A 22,304-nucleotide genomic window follows, 5' to 3' on the forward strand; every position below is an offset into this window, starting at 1 on the left:
TATGGATCCTTGAAACTTTAAAGCGCGTGCGACTTCCAGCAAGTGACGATGCTTACGTTCCACCACTCCATTCTGTTGTGGAGTATAGACACAGGAACTTTCATGTAGAATGCCATGAATAAGAAAAAGTGATCTGCATTCATGATTAAAAAACTCCTTTCCATTGTCAGTCCTTATCCGCTGGATTGACTTCCCAAACTGATTTTTAGTCAGGACAATAAATGTCTTCAAATGAGATGGAACCTGTGCTTTTGACTGCATCAAGAATACCCATGTAGCTCTGGAGTGATCATCAACAATAGTGAGAAAATATCGTGAACCGTCACGATGTGCTGTGTGATATGGCCCCCAAACATCCACATGAATTAGGAAAGAGTACTATTGGAACGTTTTGCATTTGAAGGAAAAATGACACGAGATTGTTTTGCTAAAGGGCAAACTTGGCGGTTAGGATATGGAAAGAAGGCACTATGTCCCATTCGTGAATGCAAAAGAGATTCTTTATCATTGGCAATGGCATTACACAATGACATTTTATTGAAAGGAATTGAACGATGATGACTTGAAGTGCTAGTCCAGAAATATAGACCTTCAGAAACATTACCCAAGCCCATCAATTTCCCAGTCGAAAGGGCCTGAAAAAAACATGTGTCAGCATCAAAGAGTATTTGACAAGAGTTTTCTTTGCAGACTTTGGACACGGAAATGAGATTGAACCGGAATTGTGGGACATAGAGGACATTTTTCAGGATAATTTGGGGGCTTAATTGAACTGTTCCTGTCAATGTGACATGAGTAATGTTTCCATTTGGGAGTTCTACAGAAATAGGTTCCTTCAATTCCCTATTCCTTTTTGAAAAAAAGCTCATATCACAAATAATATGATCAGTCACTCTGAGTCAATTATCCATGCCCTTTTTGAAATTGAGTTTATCAGGCAATGAGATATACACGAAGCTTCCCTTTGTTTTTCTCAATGTCTCGCTTTCGCAATGCTTGCATCAATTCCTGATATTGCCCATGGGTAATAAGCCGATCACTACTTATCCCAGTAGGTCCGGTCACCTAGTAAGCTGCAGAATATTCTCTCCTCTTTCCTTTTTCTCCTGGTTTTCCATGCAATTTCCAGCAATTTTCTATGGTATGATGCGGACGTTTACAGTGCTCACAGTATAATTTACCTTTTCCTTTTGAATTCTGGCTGAAATTTTGTATGGAAAAAATATGGCCGTCGGATCCTTTGATTCCCGAATTATCATAACCGTCCGATTTAGCGAATAGATCCGCTCTTTGCGGACCGTCAGATCTTCGTGCAAAATCGTAGCCGTCGGATCTCCTCGGGAAATCTGCGCCGTCGGATCTTCTCGTTAAATCTTGGCCGTAGCTCCCATCCCTTTTAAGGGTTCGCTCGGCCATTTCAAACCCTAGCCCTAGCCCTTCGCGATTCTCCCGAGCTAGGGTTTTCGCCCCCAATTCTCTCTCGCGGCGTTCTCCGCGGAGGGCGAGGGCTACGGCGTCTCCTCCTCGTGTCGCTCAGGGGCCGTGAGTTGCGGCTCTCCTCTTGGACGGCCAGCTGGAAAATCCGGCCGAGGGCGGCACGGGGTCCATTGCCGAAATCTGCGATCTAAAGGTTAGGTAAGATTCGTTCAAAATCAAGAGAAATCGAGTATATTTCTCCCTTTCCTTTATCGATCTATATTGTCTGAGCGTCTCCGGGAGTCCCTCGAGTTTTTCCTCTGCGGCCTCGAGCTCGTTCCAGAGCGATGAGAGTTTGTTGTATACCGCCGTGATTGACATGTTTCCTTGTTTAAGATTCGTGAGTTCTTGCATGAGACAGAAAATTTTTGCTCGATCTAACTTCCCGTACATCTCTTTGATGTTGTCCCACATGGTTTTCGAATCTTCGGTCGGTGGGAGGCTCGGCGCGACGTGCAGGGACACACGGTTGCCGATCCAGTGCGGATCGGGTGATTGCACTTCCTCCGGTGCCTTGCGAGCCTCTCGTCCGGCGGGATCTGCATGGTTCCGTCAAGAAAACCGTCCTTATCCTTGGTCGCAAGAGCCCTCCTAAGTCTTGTGACCACTTGCTGTAATTCTCCGGCCGATCGGTTGCGGGCATCGATGAGTCTCACTTCTGGACCGTCGGCGGTAGATACATGCAAAGGGTCCCCTGGTTCCGGTCGGCCGGTGATGGCCGCAATCGGATACGGGAAAAAATTGGGTGAAAAATTCAGGTTCGGGTAGGGATTCGTCCACATGCCCAACCCATCAAATCCAGATCCATGCTCTGCATTAAAGAGGCCGGACGAAGGTTTGTTCCCGATCCCGCTTCTCCCGGACCCGCTTCTTGGTTACCTGTCTCGGCGGCTGAGTTTGCCCCGCTTGCGGATGGTAGACCTCCGTCGAGCTGAACATTATTCTGGTAATTCATTACCCTCGGCAATGATGGATACGGGCCTTGCCCGAAGTACCATGGATAGGGTACCCATTGGTAAGGTTGGCCCGGAATGGGCTGCCCCATATTCGCCTGAGCCGGGAACATCTGCAATTGTTGTTGTGTAGTGGTGTTTGCAGGTATTACGTCGGTGTTGCGGCCTTGCGTTTCTACCGACGGTGCGACATTCCCTGTGGAAGGAATTCCCGTGCTGACAAGAGGTGGGTTCTCTGGATTCATGGTAAGTGAATCCTCTCCGCTTCTTCTCCCTTCTTACAACAATTATTTTTCCTCGTAACAACACGTAAATCTGTCTTGCAGATTCAAGCGAAGAAAAAACTGGTGCGGAAGTTGGAGCTTAGAATCGACGCTCTGATACCATGTCAGAAGTTGAAGCAAGGGGCGAAGCAAGATTCGGAGGAGGAAAAGTGGAAGAGATTTGGGAGAAATTCTTTTCTGTATATTTCACTGTGTATCGACAATGTACATCGACGAATAGTTATAATACAATGTGTACATTAAAAAAGGTAATGAAATATCTCACATATCAATCTAGTTTTAGATTGATTCTATAAAATCAAAATCGGATCAATTAATATCCGAGGATCTTCTGCATATCTTCTAACAGATTTTTTGTTGAATGGTCGAATTCAAAACTTTTGTTTATAGTATTAAAATTGACTAAAAAAATAACAACACAAAGACTATCTCTACGGGTGGTCAAGGATTATTTTACGACAAAACTGGTCTTAAAATCATCTACTAACTCTAATACCAAAAAGAAAAACAAAACATTAAAAAAAAATTAAGAAAAAGGACTTACCCGTCAACTCTCCCCCAAAATGAAAATATAAAAGACTAAAGAAAATGAAAATATTGTGGGTTAAGTCACATCATCCTTCTACTACTTCGATTCTTAACGTGGACAATTCCCACCCAGCAAGCAAACTTTTTGTGGTCAAATTTCTGGGGTGATTGGTTCCGGTTCGGTCCGGTTCCACCCAAGAATGGGAACTGGACCGGGAGGACCAGTTCCCACTTTGTTGGACCGTGGACGGATCGGCTGGTCTTGGAACTGAGAACTGGACCAGACCAACTAGTCTGGTCTGGTCTGGTCCGGTTCCAATGAACCATCACATGCTTTCATTTCATTTAACAAAAAAAATATAGTAATTACTAGTAAAGTAACGCACAAGATTATGATCTAGTCAAGTTTTCTTATTCATTTTGTGACCGGCAAAGTGATGCCCTATTAAATTATACATGTCCACTTTGTGAAAACAAAAATTAGAATCTTGCATCATACCCTATGTCCTTGCACTGTTATGAAACAAAAAAATAAGCTAAAGATCCATACAAATTTTTAATATTAGAGAAGTTTTTCTTTCCAAACTTACTTCACACACTCACCTTCATTCTCATGAACATAAATGTTTTTAGAGAGGCAAAAAACAAAGGAAAAACAGAATCCGAACTCAACAAAAATTCAACTCATAGTTTGGCTATTGTTCAATACCATTCATTAGCGGTCATAACTAATCTAGAACAAACCCTCCATGGAATAAAAAACAAAATCAAATTCCAAAATTAACACAAGAGAAAGACATTCAACATTAAACTACCAAACTCCATACATCTCGCTGAATTACTCAATGTTGCATGGCCCGAGGGGAATAGATTCTTTGTTCAAGCAAGCAAAATATTATCAAAGTCGAGAGCCCAAAACTTGCTAATAGTCCTGCAATAAGTATATATGATAACTCAACATTAGTTTTAAAGTAGAATTACTTTTAATTGAACTCAAATAATTAATGAAAAATCTCACCACATATATTTCTTCCACTTGAACTTGCAAACTCTATTTACCGGTAAGCTCTGAATGAACATCATTCATATCTAACAAAACAAAATATTAAATAGAGCATTCACTTATTAGATATACAAAAGAATTACAAGATTAAAAGATACATCGATGACTTACCCCATTCAAATCTTTCCGCATTCTCAATGTACTCTTCAACATTAATCGACATGGTAACCTTTCTTAACCAATCTTGAGTGCAAATCAAAGCTTCCACCACTGGAGGAGTTAAAGAACTTCAAAAACCATTAAGCACACGACCGGATGTACTGAAAGTCGACTCCGAAGTAACAATTGTTACAGGAATAGATAAAATATCTCGAGCCACCAAAGAAAAGATTTCAAACTTTTGGCTAGTAGTTTTTCACCATATCAATAGGTCAAGATCACAACTTTCTTCACGTTCGGCTTTAAGATACTTATCGAGCTCATATAGCTTACCTGTCGACACTTTTTTCTCCTTGCGAAGAAAGATATCGAATGCATTGTCTGAATTGAAATCCTTAACCAAATCAAGATCATCCTTCTTACCCTCCTCATGGTTATCAGGATCCCAACTACCATCAATATTAATACCCAAATTTCTATCGCAAGAACCAAGATAAGATTTTTCATAAAAATGAAACAATCTTTCTAGGGCAATTCTCACCTTATCATACATTTCATCAACTTTCGCACTATCATCATAGATTAATCTATAACAATACCGCACATAGCTCATCTTCCTTCTTGGATCCAATATCACCGGGATTAATACCATCATATTCAATTTTTCAAAGGGAGAAGTATACTATCAGTGTCATAAGTTATGTACGATGCTCATTTTGGTGCCAAAAGTTTCAGTCGAATCACTTAAGTGTCAAATTGGAGAAAAAATGATCACTTTGGTGCCACCGACGAGAGATTCCGGTCAGATTAATTAGGTGGCTTTTATATTTAAAAAAAAAAGTTCTAGTTGCTTTAAAACGACGTCGTTTTCGGTCCTCCTTAAGAAAACAACGTCGTTTTGGCATCTTACGTGGATGGCCTCACAAAAACAACACCGTTTAACTCATTTAGGGATTATTTATTTATTTATTTGGGGATTGAAATTAGAGTTTTTCCAACTTAGCTCGCTCGGCCGTCGTCGCTTAGCCTCCGCCATTCTTTGGGCCGCCGTTGCTCACTCGGCCGCTGTTGCTTAGCACTATTTGGATGCCCTCGACGGCACACGAGGGAGCACCGACCTCGGTTGCCGGAGCCTAGGTCTTGGAAGACGTAGGGTAGGCACTTGTCGGGGAGATCGAAGATGGAAAGGGAGACATTAATGGTGGCGCACTCGTCGGCGGCCTCCCGAGCACCGGCCGGATCACGGCCTTCGACTTGGCCACCCGAGTGGTCGTCGTCGGGGTTGGGGTCGAGGTCGAGGTTGGAGCAGCGGCCGCCGAGTGGCTATCGTCGGGGTAGGGGTCGGGGTCGGGGTCGGGGTTGCGACCGCCAAGTGGCCATTGTTGGGGTCGAGGTCGGGGTTAGGATCGGGCCGTGGCCGCCGAGTGGCCATTGTCGGGGTCGGGGTAGGGGTCGGGTTTGGGGCCACGGCCCCTTTGAGTGGCCATCGTCGGTGTCGGGTCGGGGTTGGGGTCGGGGTCGAGGTCGGAGCCGCGCCGTCAGCGTGGGAGCCATTGAGGATGGCAATTAGCCTGAGATTTAGGGTTTTGAATTGGGGAAGACACCAAACGGCGTCGTTTTGGTGTTAGGATGCTGAATGTACTCTCTGGCGAGCCACATCAGCTTCAAAAATTAATTTAAAAAAAAGTGCCACGTCAAATTTCCGGCCAACCAGATCGGAGTTGGCACTAAAATGATCGTTTTTCAAACTTTTTGGCACTTAAGTGATCCGACAGAAATTTTTGGCACTAAAGTGAGTGCTGTACATAACTTATGGTACCGATAGTGTACTTATCCCCTTTTTCAAAACTCCCACAGTACTTGTCAAACTTCTCCTTCATTTTTGCACCCATAACTTTCAAACTAAGATCTGAAGCCTTCTCCGCTTGTTTCAAAGTTTTATATAAAGTTGCTACCTCATTGAAATAATCATTCGCAGTGATATATAGGGGTGCATGACAACTGCCTATTTCTGTTCCAGAAATAATTTTTCTAGTCCAGGACTGTTTTTGGAATAGAAATCCGTTTGATAAACTTATTCCATTTTTCTATTTATGGAATAGATTTTTATTCCATAAATAGGTTTGGAATAGAAATCAGAAATATTTTTTTTTTCTTTATTTTTGAAATAGAAATGAGAAATAAAAATTTTTCTCATCGTTTGTCAACCGGTCCTTCATGCGTTACCGCCGCCACCGTCTGTCGGTCCCCGGCTGCTCACCGGGCCCCACCGTCACCGCCACGCTGCTGCGTGGCCAACCGCCCATTGGTCGCCGCCGCCGCCGCGATCGCCGGCCACCGCCACCGCCGATCGCGGTCACCAGCCCCGTCGCCCACCGCCGGCCGCCGCCGCCGGTGCTATTTGTAGGTTCGCCGCCGTTCGAAAAGAAGAAATTTTGTGTCGTTATCAAACGAATTTCTATTTTTAAAGTATAAATTTTATGTCGTTATCAAATGATTATTTTTGCTTAGAAACTCTTTTAGAAATAGAAATCGAAAAATCTATTTCTGTTCCAAAAACTATTTCTTGAATAGAATGGTTGTCATGCGCGCCTATAGAGTCCCGGACATCTTGTTGGTGGCATCATAAAACTTCTTTAAAAATACTGAAAAATTCTGGCATATTCAGAATTTTCATGTGTAGGAGTGTCATAATCAAGCTCACTTAAGAAAGAATGATCATCTTCTTCCATCATTTCAAAAGCTTTTTTGAATTTCAAGGTAGTATCCACCATGAGATAAGTAGAGTTCCACCTAGTTGTGACATCAAGACAAATCGAACCCTTATAAGTGATCCTCACACTTTCAATGCAACCTTGAAATGTTTTGGCTCTCATGGGAGAACTTCTCACATACTTAACCACGTTTCGAATACGTGTAATAGAATCACGTACCTTGGTCAATCCATCATTCACAATCAAGTTTAAAATATGAGCCGTGCACCTCACGTGTAAAACATTACCTTCTAAGATCAATAGCCTATCCCTTGAAAAAACCAATGGCAACATCATTAGAACTAGCATTATCCATAGTGATTGTTGACACTTTTTTTCTCTATTCTCCACTCATAGATGCATTTCTCAATCATTTTCCCGATATCCTTGCCCTTATGACTTGGCATCACCACAAAATTGATTATTCTTTTGTGCAATTTCCAGTCGTCATCAGTAAAATGTGCGGTGAGACATAAATAATTCAAATTTTGGATAGAACTCCAAGTATCAGTCGTAAGTACAATCCTAGACTTAAGCTTGCCAAAGTAAGTCTTCAAACTTTTTTTCTCACAAAGATATAACTTCATGCAATCTCTAGCCATTGTAAATCGTGAGATGTGATGAAAGAGAGGTTGTAACTGATCAATAAAATCACGGAATCCAACATGTTCAACCATCGAAAAAGGTAGTTCATCCGTTATGATCATTCGAACAAGCATTTGTCTACAACAGTTTTGATCGAATTCCTATGCTGATAAGACATTTGCACTACCATCAGTACTAGTATGCCCCATTGTTATCCCTTGTACTCTACGTGGGGTGAAATTTTTTTGCTTCTTATCTATATTGCAAGGATGCTTATTGCACATTTTCAAGTGCTTCAACATAGCAGAAGTACCATTATCAACATAGTACGTATACTTGGCCCCACAATAATTGCAAATCACCATAGTTTTTTCCTTCTCGGTTTTGCCTTTATGAAAATGAAGCCAGACCATTGATGTTCGTTTGCCAGACCTAGGAAGACAAGTATTAGATATCTTATTTGTGTTGGATGCCACTTCGATGTTTTCAATTTCTTCACCTTCATGTTCTAGTGAGTCCATCATAGGATTCATATCATCATTTGATTGATCCACTTCCATTGACATATAAATAGATCACTTGAATCAAACAAAACATTATAATGAGCCATCAAACCATCATATTCACTTACATCAATAGGGATACTAAAGATATGATTGCAGCCTTACTTCTTAATGTCATGTCCATATGTATCATATAACTATACCTACCAAAATAGATACTAAAAAATTAAGCAGATATTAAGTTGCAACTCGAGTAAAAGCAGATTTCCAGCAGCCAAAGTGATACATTTTCCTCCAAAATGGACTATAGATAGACCACAAACGGAATTTCATATACTTAAACTGATCGAATATAGAATGCTAACGAAAAAGGGCTGAATGAACACTCCAAAACTACAACTCCTCCAACACAAACTCGCTTGAAAAGGAATATTGAAGACTTCCACCAATTCATAACTGGTCAAAGCATACAAACGATTCTAATCAAAATCCTTGAATCAAAATACCATCCGCAATTGGCATCAACAAACCAGAGAGATCATACATGACAACATAAACCTCAGTTCCCTTGAACCAAACTCATTCCTGACCATCATAAGATTGCCCCTGAATCAATCAATCAATTGGCAATTAAAATTTTCACAACTTTTGGAGAAAGAGAAAAGGTACCAATTTTGACGATGGAAAGGCGTTTGAGCGTCGAGCAAGGCCGGAGGCAAGGTCGTGAGAGGAGAAGGTGTCGACGTCGAGGCTTAAGCAACTCGATCGAAGCTAGGCATGAGGTGAGGCTGTGACTACGGGAGGCTACAACTTACTACTACATGCTTCTCACGACCTATCAGCAAACACATTTAGAGACTGAACAACCAAGCAAACTCCAATGAGACCGCCACACCTATATCAATTGTGACAAGTAGATCATGTCAAAGTTAGATGAAAAAGCAAAAAAAGAATATCACATCAACCGAATTACAACATAGAAATCATCACAAAAAGTAAGAAAAGTTACTCCAACGCTCGAAAATTGAACCAACGAATAATCGTCAGCATCGTGTCGCAAGTGGCACATAGATCATAAATGAACTTCCTTTCTCACATAGAGACTTTTTTTGCTAAATAGGGAACAACATTTTAAAGGGTCTTAATTAATTTTGAGTTGCCATGAGACCAAAGTTAATAAGAAACTTGAATTTCACATAAAAATTAAAGACAAAGTAGACAATGAAGAACGATTATAAATATAGCGAGCATTGTCAATTAAATAAAAATCAACAATAGTGATTCACTTTGTTTTGATTTTTTTTTTCTAAATAACTATTACACTGATTTCTAAATCACTAGTAAACGTAAATATAGTCTCCAAGTGACAAACGCTATAAAAAGACAGCAATCTAAAACTGACGAAAGTGAAGCGGAGAAACGCACCTGTGTCAGTCAAGAGGCAAACGTCACTCCAAAGAGTAGGAATGCACAAATCTCAGGCAAAGCGTAAGAGGAAGAAAGCCAAGCCTATATGCACAGATCTCAAGCGAAGCAGAGGAGGAAGAGAGCCAAGTGTTAGAGCGAGCGAGGCGTCAAGGCGAGGCACTCACTGAGCATTAGAGTGAGCGAGGCGTCGAGGCTAGGAGCTCGAAGAAGGAAGATAGTCGAGTGTTCGAGCAAGCGCGGTGTGAGGCGAGACCTCGCAGATAGACGCTTAGAGGAGAAAGAGAGTCGAGCATCAGAGCGAGCGAGGCATGAAGCGAGGCATCGGGGCAAGGCGCTCGGAGGAAGAAGAGAGAGCGTCCAAGGGAGTGAGGTGTGAGGCAAGACATTGCGACAAGGCACTCGGAGGAGGAAGAGAGCTGAGCGTTCGAGGGAGTGAGGTGTGAGGTGGGATGTTGCGATGAGGCACTCGGAGGAAAAGAGCCAAGCGTCGGAGCGAGTGGGGCGTGAGGTGAGGCGTTGGGGGCGAGGCATCAAGCGAGCAAGAGGGGAGGGGTTACGGTTTTAAGAGGAAAATGCAAAGTGAGAATTGCCGCCGAATTGGTCCATTAGATTGCAAAATTTGGGAAAATGGAAGTTAATGTGATGATTACGATAGATTAGAGCAGAACCTTTAAAAAAAGAGAGAGAGAGAGAGGGGTTTAGGTTTCAAGAGGGAAAAGAAAAGTGAGAATTGCAAAATTTGGAAAAGAAAATTTGATGTGATGGTTACTGTAGAGTGTAGATTAGTTCAGAAACGCAAAAGAGGGGAGGGATTAGCTTTGAGTTACGAGAGGAAAAATGAATCTGATGGTAAGGTATTTTCCGGGGCATCACATTTTTAAAGGACTCAAGTAAGGGTGCTACTTTGGGAGGAAGTCCGCCCTTGTCTCCTTCTTCCTCGAATTTGAGGGCAACAATATAGGTCTCCTCGTTCGTCCTCACCCCCTTGGCAAGTTCAATTGCCAAGAGGTATTTGATAGCTTCCCGGATTGTCGGGACATGGGTACTAAGTATTGCAAAGTACCATCCGCAATGCACATGTAATTTGCATTTGGAATAATCAAAGCATTGACTCAATCAAGGAAATTTATCCCTATAACAAACTCGTAGTCATCAAGGGAAACTACCTCGAGTGTTTCCTTACCTTGGCATGTCCCAATGCAGAAATCTGCGCCCCGAGCAAGTCCCATCATAAGAATCTCCTTGGAGTTGATGATTTTTAGCCATCCTCCCGCTTTCTCCACCTTTAGGCCTAGCTTCTTAGCCGCAACTTCGAATATGAAAAAGGTGGGAGGAACCAATGTCCACCAAAGCATTCATCTAGGTTCCAGCAACATGCACATTGGCAAACATAAGGCTTTTCTTCTTGGTTAAAGATTGGCCCTTGATTGCATTGAGGATCTTCAATGATTCGAGACGAGCTTCCTCCTTTTCTTCAACACCGTCTACCATGAGTGGGGAAAGTTTTCCTCTTTTTAGACAATCCCTAGCCCAATGAGGACTATCACAAAAGAAGCACTTGATCGACTTCTTCTCTCTCTCTCTTTCTCCTTGGATGACCACCCTTGAGGTCGACTCCACTTTCCACTAGTCTTCAATGGGCCTTCTCTTCCAATTCCTCCCTGCTCTCCCCACTTTTCCCTTTGTCCTTAGATTTGGAGGAGTCAGGTTTGGTGAATTCCACAAGAGATTCGGCTACTGTAAAAGCCTTTGAGATACTTTGAACACCTCGGCGCTCAAGCTCAGTCCGAACCCATGGCTTTAGGCCATCCATGAATGTAAAGAGAGCTTCGTCATCCCCAAGGTCAGGGATATATAGCTGTGGCTCAGTGAACTTCTTAACGTACTCTCAAATCGTGCCCTTTCGTTCGAGCCAGCAAAGTTCTCTACGAACCTCATGTTGGGCAAATCCAAGAAAGAATTGGTCCCAAAATTCTTTGATGAAATCATCACAAGTTTCAATGGGGTCGGCACCTTACTTGATCTCATCACATCTTCAATGCCACCAAGGCACTACATTATTGGTGAGGAACAGAGAAGCAGTTCTTACTTGGCATTTTCATTTTACATGCTGATACCACCCAAGTATTGCTCCATGTTCCAAATGAAGTTGTCCACTTCCTTCGCAGGCTAGTTTCCCATGAGCTCCTTAGGCCTCAGCACATCCACCTTGCGTGCCATGTGAATAGATCTGTTCGCCATACTAGTGTTGCATAAGACTAGCTTGGTCTTGAGCTCTTGGGCTTCAAGCTTCGAGGCCTCGATTTTGGCTTCGTGGGATTCCTCCTTCTTGAGCTCTTGCAGTTCCAACTTCAAAGCTTTGACCGTGACTTCAAGGAGCTCGTCTTTCTCTACCAAAGGGGCTACGGCTTGATACACGATGTCCCTTATCTCGACCCGGAGCGTTTCCTCCATCTCATTGATCCTCTCCTTCACCTCATCGAGTCCATCCATTACATGAATCGAGTTGTTCTTTAGGGTAGCGAGTCTCTCCTCGAGAGCGGACGTGACATTCGCTGAAACACCCCCTCTTCTTGGACCTACCGCGAGTCTCCGTGGTGTTGACAACTTTGGGCTTGGAAGCCATTGCTCAAAAGAGCGTAGCTTTAATACCACTTGTCATGGGATGATTCTTTCAATCACAAACCATGCAGCAATTAGACCTTTGAATCACTCGGTCAGGTCTAAGTTAGGTTTGCTCTTACTCACACTCTCACACTCAAGGAAGAGAATTTCTAGAGATAGAAGATAGAGAGAGGAGCTATAGAGAATATTTCTATTTCTCAAATGAAGTGGATGGGAGGAGGTTTCCCCTATTTATACAAAAGTCCCTCTAATTACAACCATTAATTGTCTACACAATGATTCAACGGTAGAAATGCGCTTGATCTAATGGTAGAGGATGTTGATCCTTGTCACATTAGTCCAACAGTGGAGATTTATCTCATCAAATGGTTGAAATCGTCAACCCCCCTCAAACAAATCCGATGGCAAAGATTAATTCCCCTAATGGTCTTGATAAGCCCCCTTTGGATTGATGACATGGCGTTCTTTGGTTTAGGACAATTGCTATTTATTTTGGGAATTTTCAACTTAAATGAGTAGTGCAAAAACTCCTAGTTATGAAACCCGTATAACGGCCAAATTGAGATTGTGTCCCTCAGCAAAATTCGTTTTCATAGATGGTCCAAGTGATTACTCTGAATCAAATGAAAGCAAGGGAAGGATTCGTATTGAGAGTATAAAGATTACTTGTGCTATCAGTTCAAAAGAATGGCTATTGACTTTGCTCTAAAATTTGTTTGACACCGGTTCTAAACTTTGAACCTAGATTGTGCCCTGTAAGTTCTGAATCAAATGAAAGCTAGGACTTATGGCACTCTTCCAAGAACTATAAGTTGAGAAACAATACTAGGACGTAGGGGTGTGCATGGTCTGGACGGGCAGTTCTCGACCTAGAACTAGGAACCACCCGATAAGGACCGGTTCCGAAAAATTGGAACCGGGATCCACCCGTTTATTGCATGGATCCACACAGGAACCGGACCACCGGTCCGGTTCGGTTCTCGGGTGGATCTATGGAACCGATCTTGACGCCTCAACTAATTCAACCCGACCACAATCAATCAACTCAATGCCAAGGCCACACAATTCCTAGGGCATAGAAACAGAGTCAGAGAGAGGGGGAAAGAGGAAGGGGACCGTGGAGGGAGGGGTGGCAGCCGTCCTTGCCCCAGCCGATGCCGCGGGTGGACTCGAGGTACTGGTGGACAAGGTGGCGGCACTTCTGGAGGTGGTTGATTCCCTCAACGCGGTAGCACCACTTGACGCGGTCGCGCAGAATCTTGGCCTTCTCGATGTCAATCCACTTCTCCCTCACTACTGGCGCGGTGGTCGGCGTGGAGGCGAGCCGTGGAGTCGCGGGTCACTGTTGGGTGGAGCAGAGGCTGTGGCGGGTGGCGGCCAGTGCGAGGGGGCAAACAGCAGCAGCGGCCGGCGCGAGGGGGCAACTAGTAGTCACGGGTCACTACTGGGCGGAGACAGTCATAGAAGAACCAAAGAAGTCGAAGAAGTCAAAGAAGAAGAGAGACAAAGAAGAGAGACAGGACGATCACGAGAGGAGAGAAGTCGAAGATGGACAGAGGAGAGAGGTCTCGGTTAGGGTTTGTTTTGTTTTAGTAATATTTTAATATTAAAAAGGTTCCGGTCTGGTCCGGTCTAGGTGGGCAGGCAGGCGGATCCGCCCATGGAACCGAGAACCGGACTGGTTCCCTCAAGAACCGTCGGTTCCAGGCGGTTCCGATCAGGTTCCGGGCGGTTTGGGCGATCCCCGGGTATTTTGCACACCCCTACTAGGACGTAATATTATTTGTAGGAAGCATTTCATAGAAAAATTTAGCTATATATATATATATAATATATATATATATATATATAATATATAATATATTTATGGCCAAATTCATGCTAATTAACTAATTTTCTTAATCTTCCTTCTCGTGAAATATGGAAAAGTCACACTATAATGAACTTAAATTTAAGATCTCCATGTCCATGCAACACATTTTTTTTTTTTTTTTTTAAGATTTAGCTAACCAAAAAATTTGAACATTCAATTGTCTTTTAAGGACAATGTATTGAATAAGATAAATCGACTACTATTCAGAAGAATTTTGCATAATTTAGCTCAAATATTTCACTTTAAAACATAACATACTTAAAAGCCATATAAGAAGTGTGCGGACATGTAAATGTGCGTTTAGTAACATTTCTATTTTTGATAATAATTTCTTTGTAGAAACAGTCTTTTTCTATTTTTTTCCCTAAAACAATTTCTAGATAAAAAAACACGTTCGATAATTACATAAAGTTTCTATTTTGGAATAGAAAAAGAATAGGAATGTGTTTGGTACGACCCATAATTTTTTTATTTCTTTTAATTTTTAATAATTTTTGTCGATTTTTCTTTTTTCCTCGCCACCGCTTGTCGACTAGTTGCGGCGGCGACCAGCGGCTAGCGGTGGCGTGGCGACCGGCAACCGTTGCCGGTGAGGGGGCAAGTGGACGATAAGGAGCAAGGGGGCGGCGAGAAATAAAAAGAAAAGAAAAAACATTATTTATAGAAATTGTTCCTAGAATAAAAAGGAACTTTTGTCTATTCTCGATTCTTGTTTCAAATCTATTCCTCAACTACTTTTTTTATTTTAGAAAATAGAAAATTAATTAACGTTACCAAATAAATTTTATTCTTTTTTTTTTTGTTTTAAGGAACAAAAGAATAGAAAAACAAAGAAATGAAACAAAAACAAACACACCTAAGTAATTGGAATAAGTATCGCTGGATGAGATAAGTCCCTTGCCCAGCAGGGCCAGCACATTCGGGGAATACTTTTCAATGGGCATATCCATCTATAATTAGATAATTACATATATAGTTTTCATATTTAGTTAAATTAAATCAATTATCGAGAGAAACCAGGTAATAAACACTTTCAAGTTTATTTGAAAAAGCAAATGCCAATTTTTAGGATCGTAAGTGTGACAACAACATTCATCGACGTATAATACCTTTGAAGATTTTTTGTTGAATGGTCGAATTCAAAACTTTTATTTATAGTATTAAAATTGACTTTAAAAAAAAAAGAACAATACGAAGACTATTCTCTAATGTTGGTCAAGGATTATTTTACGAGAAAACTGGTCTTAAATTCACTTATTAACTCTAATACCTAAAAGAAAAAAAATAAAATAAAAAACAAAGTGGACTTACCGTCAACGCTGCCCCAAAACGAAGATATAAAAGACTAAAAGAAAAAATGAAAATATTGTGGGTTAAATCCCATCATCCTTCTACTGCTCCCACTCTTAACCTGGACAATTCCTACCCGGCGAGCAAACTTTTTATGGTCAAATTTCTAATAGCCGAATTCGGCAAATTGGAAAATAGAATCCAATGGCGCTTATGCAATGAAAAGACGGTGGAGGATTGAGAAAACTGTCGCACCCCAAGTATAGGGGAAATGATAGAGCCGCCCTCTTTACCCGAATCACGCACTCTCATACACATAACTATCATCAATCTATGACCAAAATATATATATTTATTTATATATCCGATAAAATAGCAAGCTAAGTGTAATATTAGAGTTTTAAAGTCCACGTAAAAGACTAGATGCATCTCCAGTGACTAACAAGCTAAACCCAACAATACAAATATCTTTACTTATACTATAATCCAACTCCAAAAAATCCCCAGTTGATACTGCTCTCTCCTATTCTCCAGAAACTGTAGAATCTGTAATAAAAAATTGACATAAATGGTATGAGCAAATCACCTCTCAATAAGCATCCACTATACATATTTATAAACGGTACTAGAAACACATTTATCCAAATCAATGTACGGACAAGATAAAAAATCAATTTTATCACTTCAACAAAGTTTTATATATCTTTTAAATATTCATTCAGTCAAAAATGTCAAAACAAACATTAATAGTCTAGCCAATTGATTAATTTATTATGCAATATCAAACTAATGTTTTGCTTAACGTCAGGTGTTAAGGCCTATTCCCTCCTTGGTGCAGGTCGGTATGCATAGAACCAATCCATGAAATTCAATAAATCGAATTCACAAACCAAAATTCAATTCATAAAGCAGAATGCATATTATACAGCATTTCTCAAATCTTTTCCCCAATAATCAACTAACAAAGATTTCTAAGAAATGCATTAATAAGTCAATTCCGTTCCAACTTTATGTAACAAATATGCTATAAACCCTTTTTTCTTAATAAATATCATGCCGTGCTATGCCTTTTTTAATGATTTATTACATATCTAATTCCTATCATCTGCAAGACATAAGTTCATAAATCATAAATGATTTAAGCATCACTCACCTGAAAATATGAAACCAAACAATGAAAGTTACTTTGAGTGGGAAAATCCGAAATCTATTTCAATTAAGTGAGAAATGCATATCGAAATTAAGATAACTACATTGACTGAGACTTGACTAAGCTAAACTTATTCCATAACAAAACAAATGACCAAACAAATTTCTCCCAAAGCAGAACAATCACTGTTGTCCGCCATACTACGGCAGCTTGTTTGCCGAATTGAAGATGATTCGTTTAAAATTTATCAACGCATATTTCGAGTGGGTCCTGAGTCATTTAAAATCTAACTCAACAAACTTAAGAAGAAAACTCACCTCTGACCAAAAGATGGCCGGAGACGGGCAAAAATCGTGCTGAACGCAGTAATACGAATCTTGTTCCAAAAATGAACAATAGATTTCAAAATTTCATCTCGACTTCACCATAACTGCAAATTAATTTCTGTATAACTTAATGGTTTCAGGACACCCTAACGTTTCTTTAGAACATGATTTCACAACTCAACAAATTCTAAAACCAATGCAGCAACTCATAATTCAACACAATCTGTACAACCTTACTAATGAATTATCTCTGATCTAAGGATTCAATGCTTGGAATTTTTAAAAGAGTAGTTCGAAACAACGTTAATTCGGCACGTCGAGGTGTCCGTGGCTTGCTGAAGCAAAAGGTCGTTCTTCTCTCGCGGTCACCCCGGGGCCCCTTTTATTTTCATTTTGCTGAATCTCTCTCTCTCTCTCTCTATATATACACACACACATACAGGTGAGATGAGGTAATAGTAAGAATGCAATTGACTCCTTAAATTTTCCAATGATTCCTAAATCTTTACCTAGAACCCTTTGATTGGTTCAATTAACTACTCTAACCTTTATTTGAAAAATGCAATTAAATACTCAAATTTTGTTGAATTGTGCAATTTAAAAATATCAAGTAAACACTTTTTGAGTGACACGGAGGCCATTTTAGGTATTGTTCGTCAAAATGAGTTGATTGTATTTTTTTGAAGAAGGTTTTAGACTTAGAATGAATCGAGAGGACTCAATTGCATTCTGTACATAAAATTTAGAACTCTTTTAACTGACAGATGGGCTCAGGTCTCATGGGCCTAACTCTACTCTCTTTTTTTCTAATGTTTAAATTGGCCCATTTGTTACAAAAATCTTTCACCGAGTCAAACAGAAACTAACGCGTTCGCGCAAAATTGCAGTAAATTGACGTAAACACGAGACGATAAAACATGTGGGTGTGATGGCCAAAACAAAGAAAGAAAAATGTAAATTAGAAATTCAGAATAGAAGCGAAAATTTGAATTCGGTTATTCCCCGAATAGCCCTTATTGCAGGAAGATCAGTTGAGTTAAAAGGGATAGGAGCGCTAACTTACTTTGTAGCCAAACCTCATCCACCAATAACTTTCTTGCTTCTGTCTGACCACTACCTTGCTTCGATGTTTGACTCATCGTCAGCAGGCTGATGTGCTGTTCGTGAGCCTGGAACTGGGTTTCAGTCTCATATCCGTTGGACCGATGTCGTGCTCCTTTAGTAGTTTCACTTTCCAAGAGGGGAACACCTTTCTCTAATTTGAGGTCCTGGAGATTAGAGTATCCACAAACAGTCACAATCAGCCGAGAAATATCAGTACGTACTAGAAGTAAGACCCTCAGAGAGGCTAATCCTGTAATGTTGCATTCCCCTCTCAAACTTTTGCAGCCTGAGAAATCTATCTCTTCCAACCTCTCTAGATTCTTAATGCCTTCAGGAAATTCTCTTATAAAAGTGCGAGGCATCTTTAGTTCTTTCAAGTTTCTCAAATCCTTGACAGATGAAGGTAGTTCATCGACTACCGCATCTGAAAGATCCATAACTTGCAGCTCCTTGAGGCTTCCGATGGAATCTGGCAGTTTCCACAAGCACCTGCAATTTCTCAGAGAAAGCGTCTGTAGATTCTCGAGCAATCCAATAGTACAAGGGAGCTCACTCAGTTTAGTGTCGTCCAATGCTAGGTATGAAAGAGATTTCAAGTTACCAATTGAATTGGATAGGGACAAGGATTTACAGTTGCAAGCACTCAGAATTTCAAGCTTCCCACATGAACCTTCAGGGAAATCAATAGCTCTAATGGAAGTTCCATCGATGTAAAGCTCTTTCAAAGCTTTCAAGCAACCTATATCTTCTGGCAACTCTTGCACGAAGCTGCAGGACTTGATATTCAAAGAAACTAAGTTCCTTAGCTTGCTAATCGATCTGCCGACACCCGGTAATGTAGAACAATGTTCCAGGTTTAGGCTCTCTAAGTTTACAGGTGCACGGGAAACTGGAGATTCAGCTAGCCAACCACAATCTTTTAGGATTAAAACTTTCAAGTTTTTGGCCTTCTGCAAAACAAGAGTATAAAAGCCTTGTTTACTACAAGGTATTGTCAAAGATGAAGTAAAAAAATTGCACATGTTTGCCATCATACCTTCATAATTTGTCTCCAGCTCCGCCAAGTTCTGGAAGTACTCCAAGACAGATCAAGAACGACCAAGTCTGACAGATCTAAAGCAAGTAGACTGGAGATATTGTGGCACCATTGCCATTCAAGCCACTTTAATCGTGGAAGGAAAAGATCCTCTCTGGAGTTCTTTGCACTCTGCTTATTTCCTTTAATAATAGCACGATTCATTCTAAGATACCTTAGATTCGAGAAATTAGGAAAAAATCCATGTTCAGGAAATGAACGGGAGTTGTCGAATGTAGCACTGAGGGCTTCAACTGCATCGACCTGCCAATCGTGGAAAATGGTAAAAGGAGAAAGTGAAATAGAAGTGCATTCACAATCATCACCAAAACAGAATTACGTAATCAAAAGAAGTACTTTGTCTTCAAAATATACCTTCCTTTTGTTCAATACTCGTTCAATGTCCTCCTGATTCCATAGCCTGCTACGCTTGAAAGGTTTCCTCGGATTTTCCTCCTTAACGATCTCCCTTCCAAGAACTTTTAGTTGATTATTCATCCACAGTTCATTATTTTCTCTAGTTTTTACCAAAGACATGTTATGAAGCTCGTCAACTCCTCTACAAGGATCATATTTACAAGCTTCCCACATGTAACACGGTATTGTCTTGTCCTTGCCCATAAAAAAGCATGCTGTATCGAGAAATATCTGTTGGGCATTGCCCTCTAAAGCCTCATATCTTCTCTTCAGAATTCGTTTGACTTCCTTGTTGAAAGGCTCTCGCTTCAATCTATCCAATGCTTCCTCCCAAAACTTTATGGGCTTTCCAACTAAAGATGAACCGACAACCTGAATAACAGAAGGAAGCCCTCCAGTAGCCAAACTAATGTCCCATGCCAAAGAGGAGAATTCCTGTGGAAGAGGTTTTCCTCTAAAAGCATACTTACGGAACAGTTGAAAAGCATGCCCATCATTCATTTGCTTTAGCTCGTATTTTTCCACGAGGATGTCGTCACAAATGTTAACAACACCACTTCCAGAACCAAGCACACTTAGAAGAGCACTTTCTTGGATCTCGTAGTTTTCAACCGGCGCAAGACTATACTTGTCAAAAAGATTGCTTCTCATAGAGACAATGATAATCCTACTTCCTAGACCGAACCAACTTGGATTTCTAGCTAACGAATCGATTTGTTCAAAATCACTAACATCGTCAAGCACAATGAGAATCTTAAGATTTCTAAATTTGTACTTGATAAATGCGGTACCTTCAGCAGAAGATCTTAGTGTGCATCTTTTCTTTTGTAGGTCACTAATTAAATCTTCTTGGAGAGATGGAAGTCTCTTGTCCTCAAACTTTCCGTGGATATCATTAAGGAAGCTGCAACCTTCAAAGAGATGATGGATTTTGTTGTAGACAGTCTTGACAAGAGTTGACTTACCGATTCCTGGAAGGCCCGATAACTCAACCACACGTCTTCCCATCAGTATTTGCCCTTCAACCACTTCCCCATTTTCACAGTGAACACCAAGTTTTTTCATCATCTCATGCACATGGAGATCCATCCCCACCAGATGTTCTGTCACATCTAGCTCATCCTTCCTCAACAGCCGGCGGACCGTGGAAACGACCTCCTGTATAAGTTGATGATCCCTGTCAAACGGGAAAAGAGGGAAAGAGGAAGATGTGAAAAGGAACAGCTGGTCGGATAATGCACTTTTGAATTTCATACTAGATCACTAGTGTTGGTGAAGTCAAAAGAAGCATGGAAATCTTGATTTTGATTTACCCGTGTTGGAATTTCTCCAATTCCCATCCTCGTTTTCTTGAAACACTCCGCAGAGCCTCCTTCCAGCTGCTTATAGTCGCTGGCGATTCCCCCTTGGCAGCATGGTTGCAGAAGGACTGCTGGTAACTGTCCTGCTGATCGCCGACGACGGAAGGGCTGGCGTTGTAGAAAATGGGCATGATCGTCCTGTCACACTCGACCATTTTCTCCACCTCCTTCAGGCAGCTCTTACTGGAAGCGAAATCTTTGGAGAAGATGGGAATGCATATCTCCGAGTGCCTGATAGCTTCAAAAATCTTGGGCATGATCTCTTCTCCGATCTCAATCCCATCATGATCGATAAATGCATAGATCCCTGAAGCAGTGAGGGTTTCGTAGAGACATTGAATGAAGTTCCTCCGAACATCTTCTCCTCTGAAACTGAGAAAGACTTCGTAGCGGCTGACGTTGGGCCATCTAGTAGATGGAAGCGACGAGAGATTAGTGCAGAAATCCATGAGCGACAAGCTCAAGAAAAAGCCGAAGGCCAGGTCTTTCTTCCGACAGGGGACAACTGGGAGATCGCTCGAGGAAGAGAACAAGCTCACAGATCTGCTCCGATCTAGGAAGCTTACAGACCAAAAGCTTCGAATCTTGACCTGGAGCACCCCAAAGTCTTGCCGTCACTTTTGACAGTTCATTTCTTATCCGATTGATCGTGGACTATAAAAATTACTTATGTATAATAAAATATATACTGAATCAAGTAATATCTCACTTGTGATAAAATATTAGATTTTTTTTTTTTTTGGAATTTGTTTTCTCTTAAATTGAGAGGTGAAGGAGAAATCAAGCATGGCTGAATCCGCAGGCAGAAAATGGCGAAGAGGCTGAAGATGAAACAGCAAGGCTGATCAAGATTTGATTAAGTTTTAGAGGTTGAATAAGAATGGCTGAATATGCTGGCAATGCTTGGAAAAAAAGGAGAAGATGAACCGAGAGGATGTGTGACATCCCGATTTTCCAATTATCATTTCAATAAATTGAGATGGGCATTTCGTTGGCGCGCATATAATTCCTTTCATTGAGTCGGCCACTCATGTGAAAACTAGTCTATCGAGTGAAGCCGTTAAGAGATTCTAATGCATTAGACTCGAGAATTTGATCAGGAAGCGACCTTTCGACCGAGATAATCTACAAGGGTCATTACGGCACAAATAAAAAATTCGATTAGAGATCGGAGATAGATCGGCTCGACAGAGGCATGTGATCGAGTGTGGGTGATTCCACCGGATCGCACAATTCTTGTTGATCGACACTTGACCGAATTTTTATCGATTGGGTACCCCGTGCCCGTATTTGAAACCTTAAGATTACCCCGACAACCGAAAGTCGCCAATGTGTCAAAGATGTACATTGTGGCTTGAATTGATCAACCACATGTCAAACGCATAAAATTTCTAAAAGCTACCCGGTAGAT

At 41.2% G+C, this 22,304-nt stretch overlaps 1 protein-coding gene across 1 annotated transcript; it reads right to left on the minus strand.

Annotated features, from left to right (window-relative positions):
* Positions 1-15,792: 15,792 nt before the first annotated feature.
* Positions 15,793-21,512, minus strand: LOC104452596 (disease resistance protein RUN1). The gene is made up of 5 exons (XM_010067051.3): positions 20,846-21,512; positions 19,491-20,709; positions 19,077-19,379; positions 18,000-18,990; positions 15,793-16,006 (listed from the first exon to the last, which is right to left on the minus strand). The coding sequence occupies exons 1-5, from the start codon at positions 21,340-21,342 to the stop codon at positions 15,984-15,986; spliced, it is 3,033 nt and encodes a 1,010-aa protein (XP_010065353.2). The 5' UTR covers positions 21,343-21,512; the 3' UTR covers positions 15,793-15,983.
* Positions 21,513-22,304: the final 792 nt, after the last annotated feature.

The sequence above is a fragment of the Eucalyptus grandis genome, chromosome 7, assembly GCF_016545825.1.
Source record: "Eucalyptus grandis isolate ANBG69807.140 chromosome 7, ASM1654582v1, whole genome shotgun sequence".
Taxonomy (NCBI): Eukaryota; Viridiplantae; Streptophyta; class Magnoliopsida; order Myrtales; family Myrtaceae; genus Eucalyptus; species Eucalyptus grandis.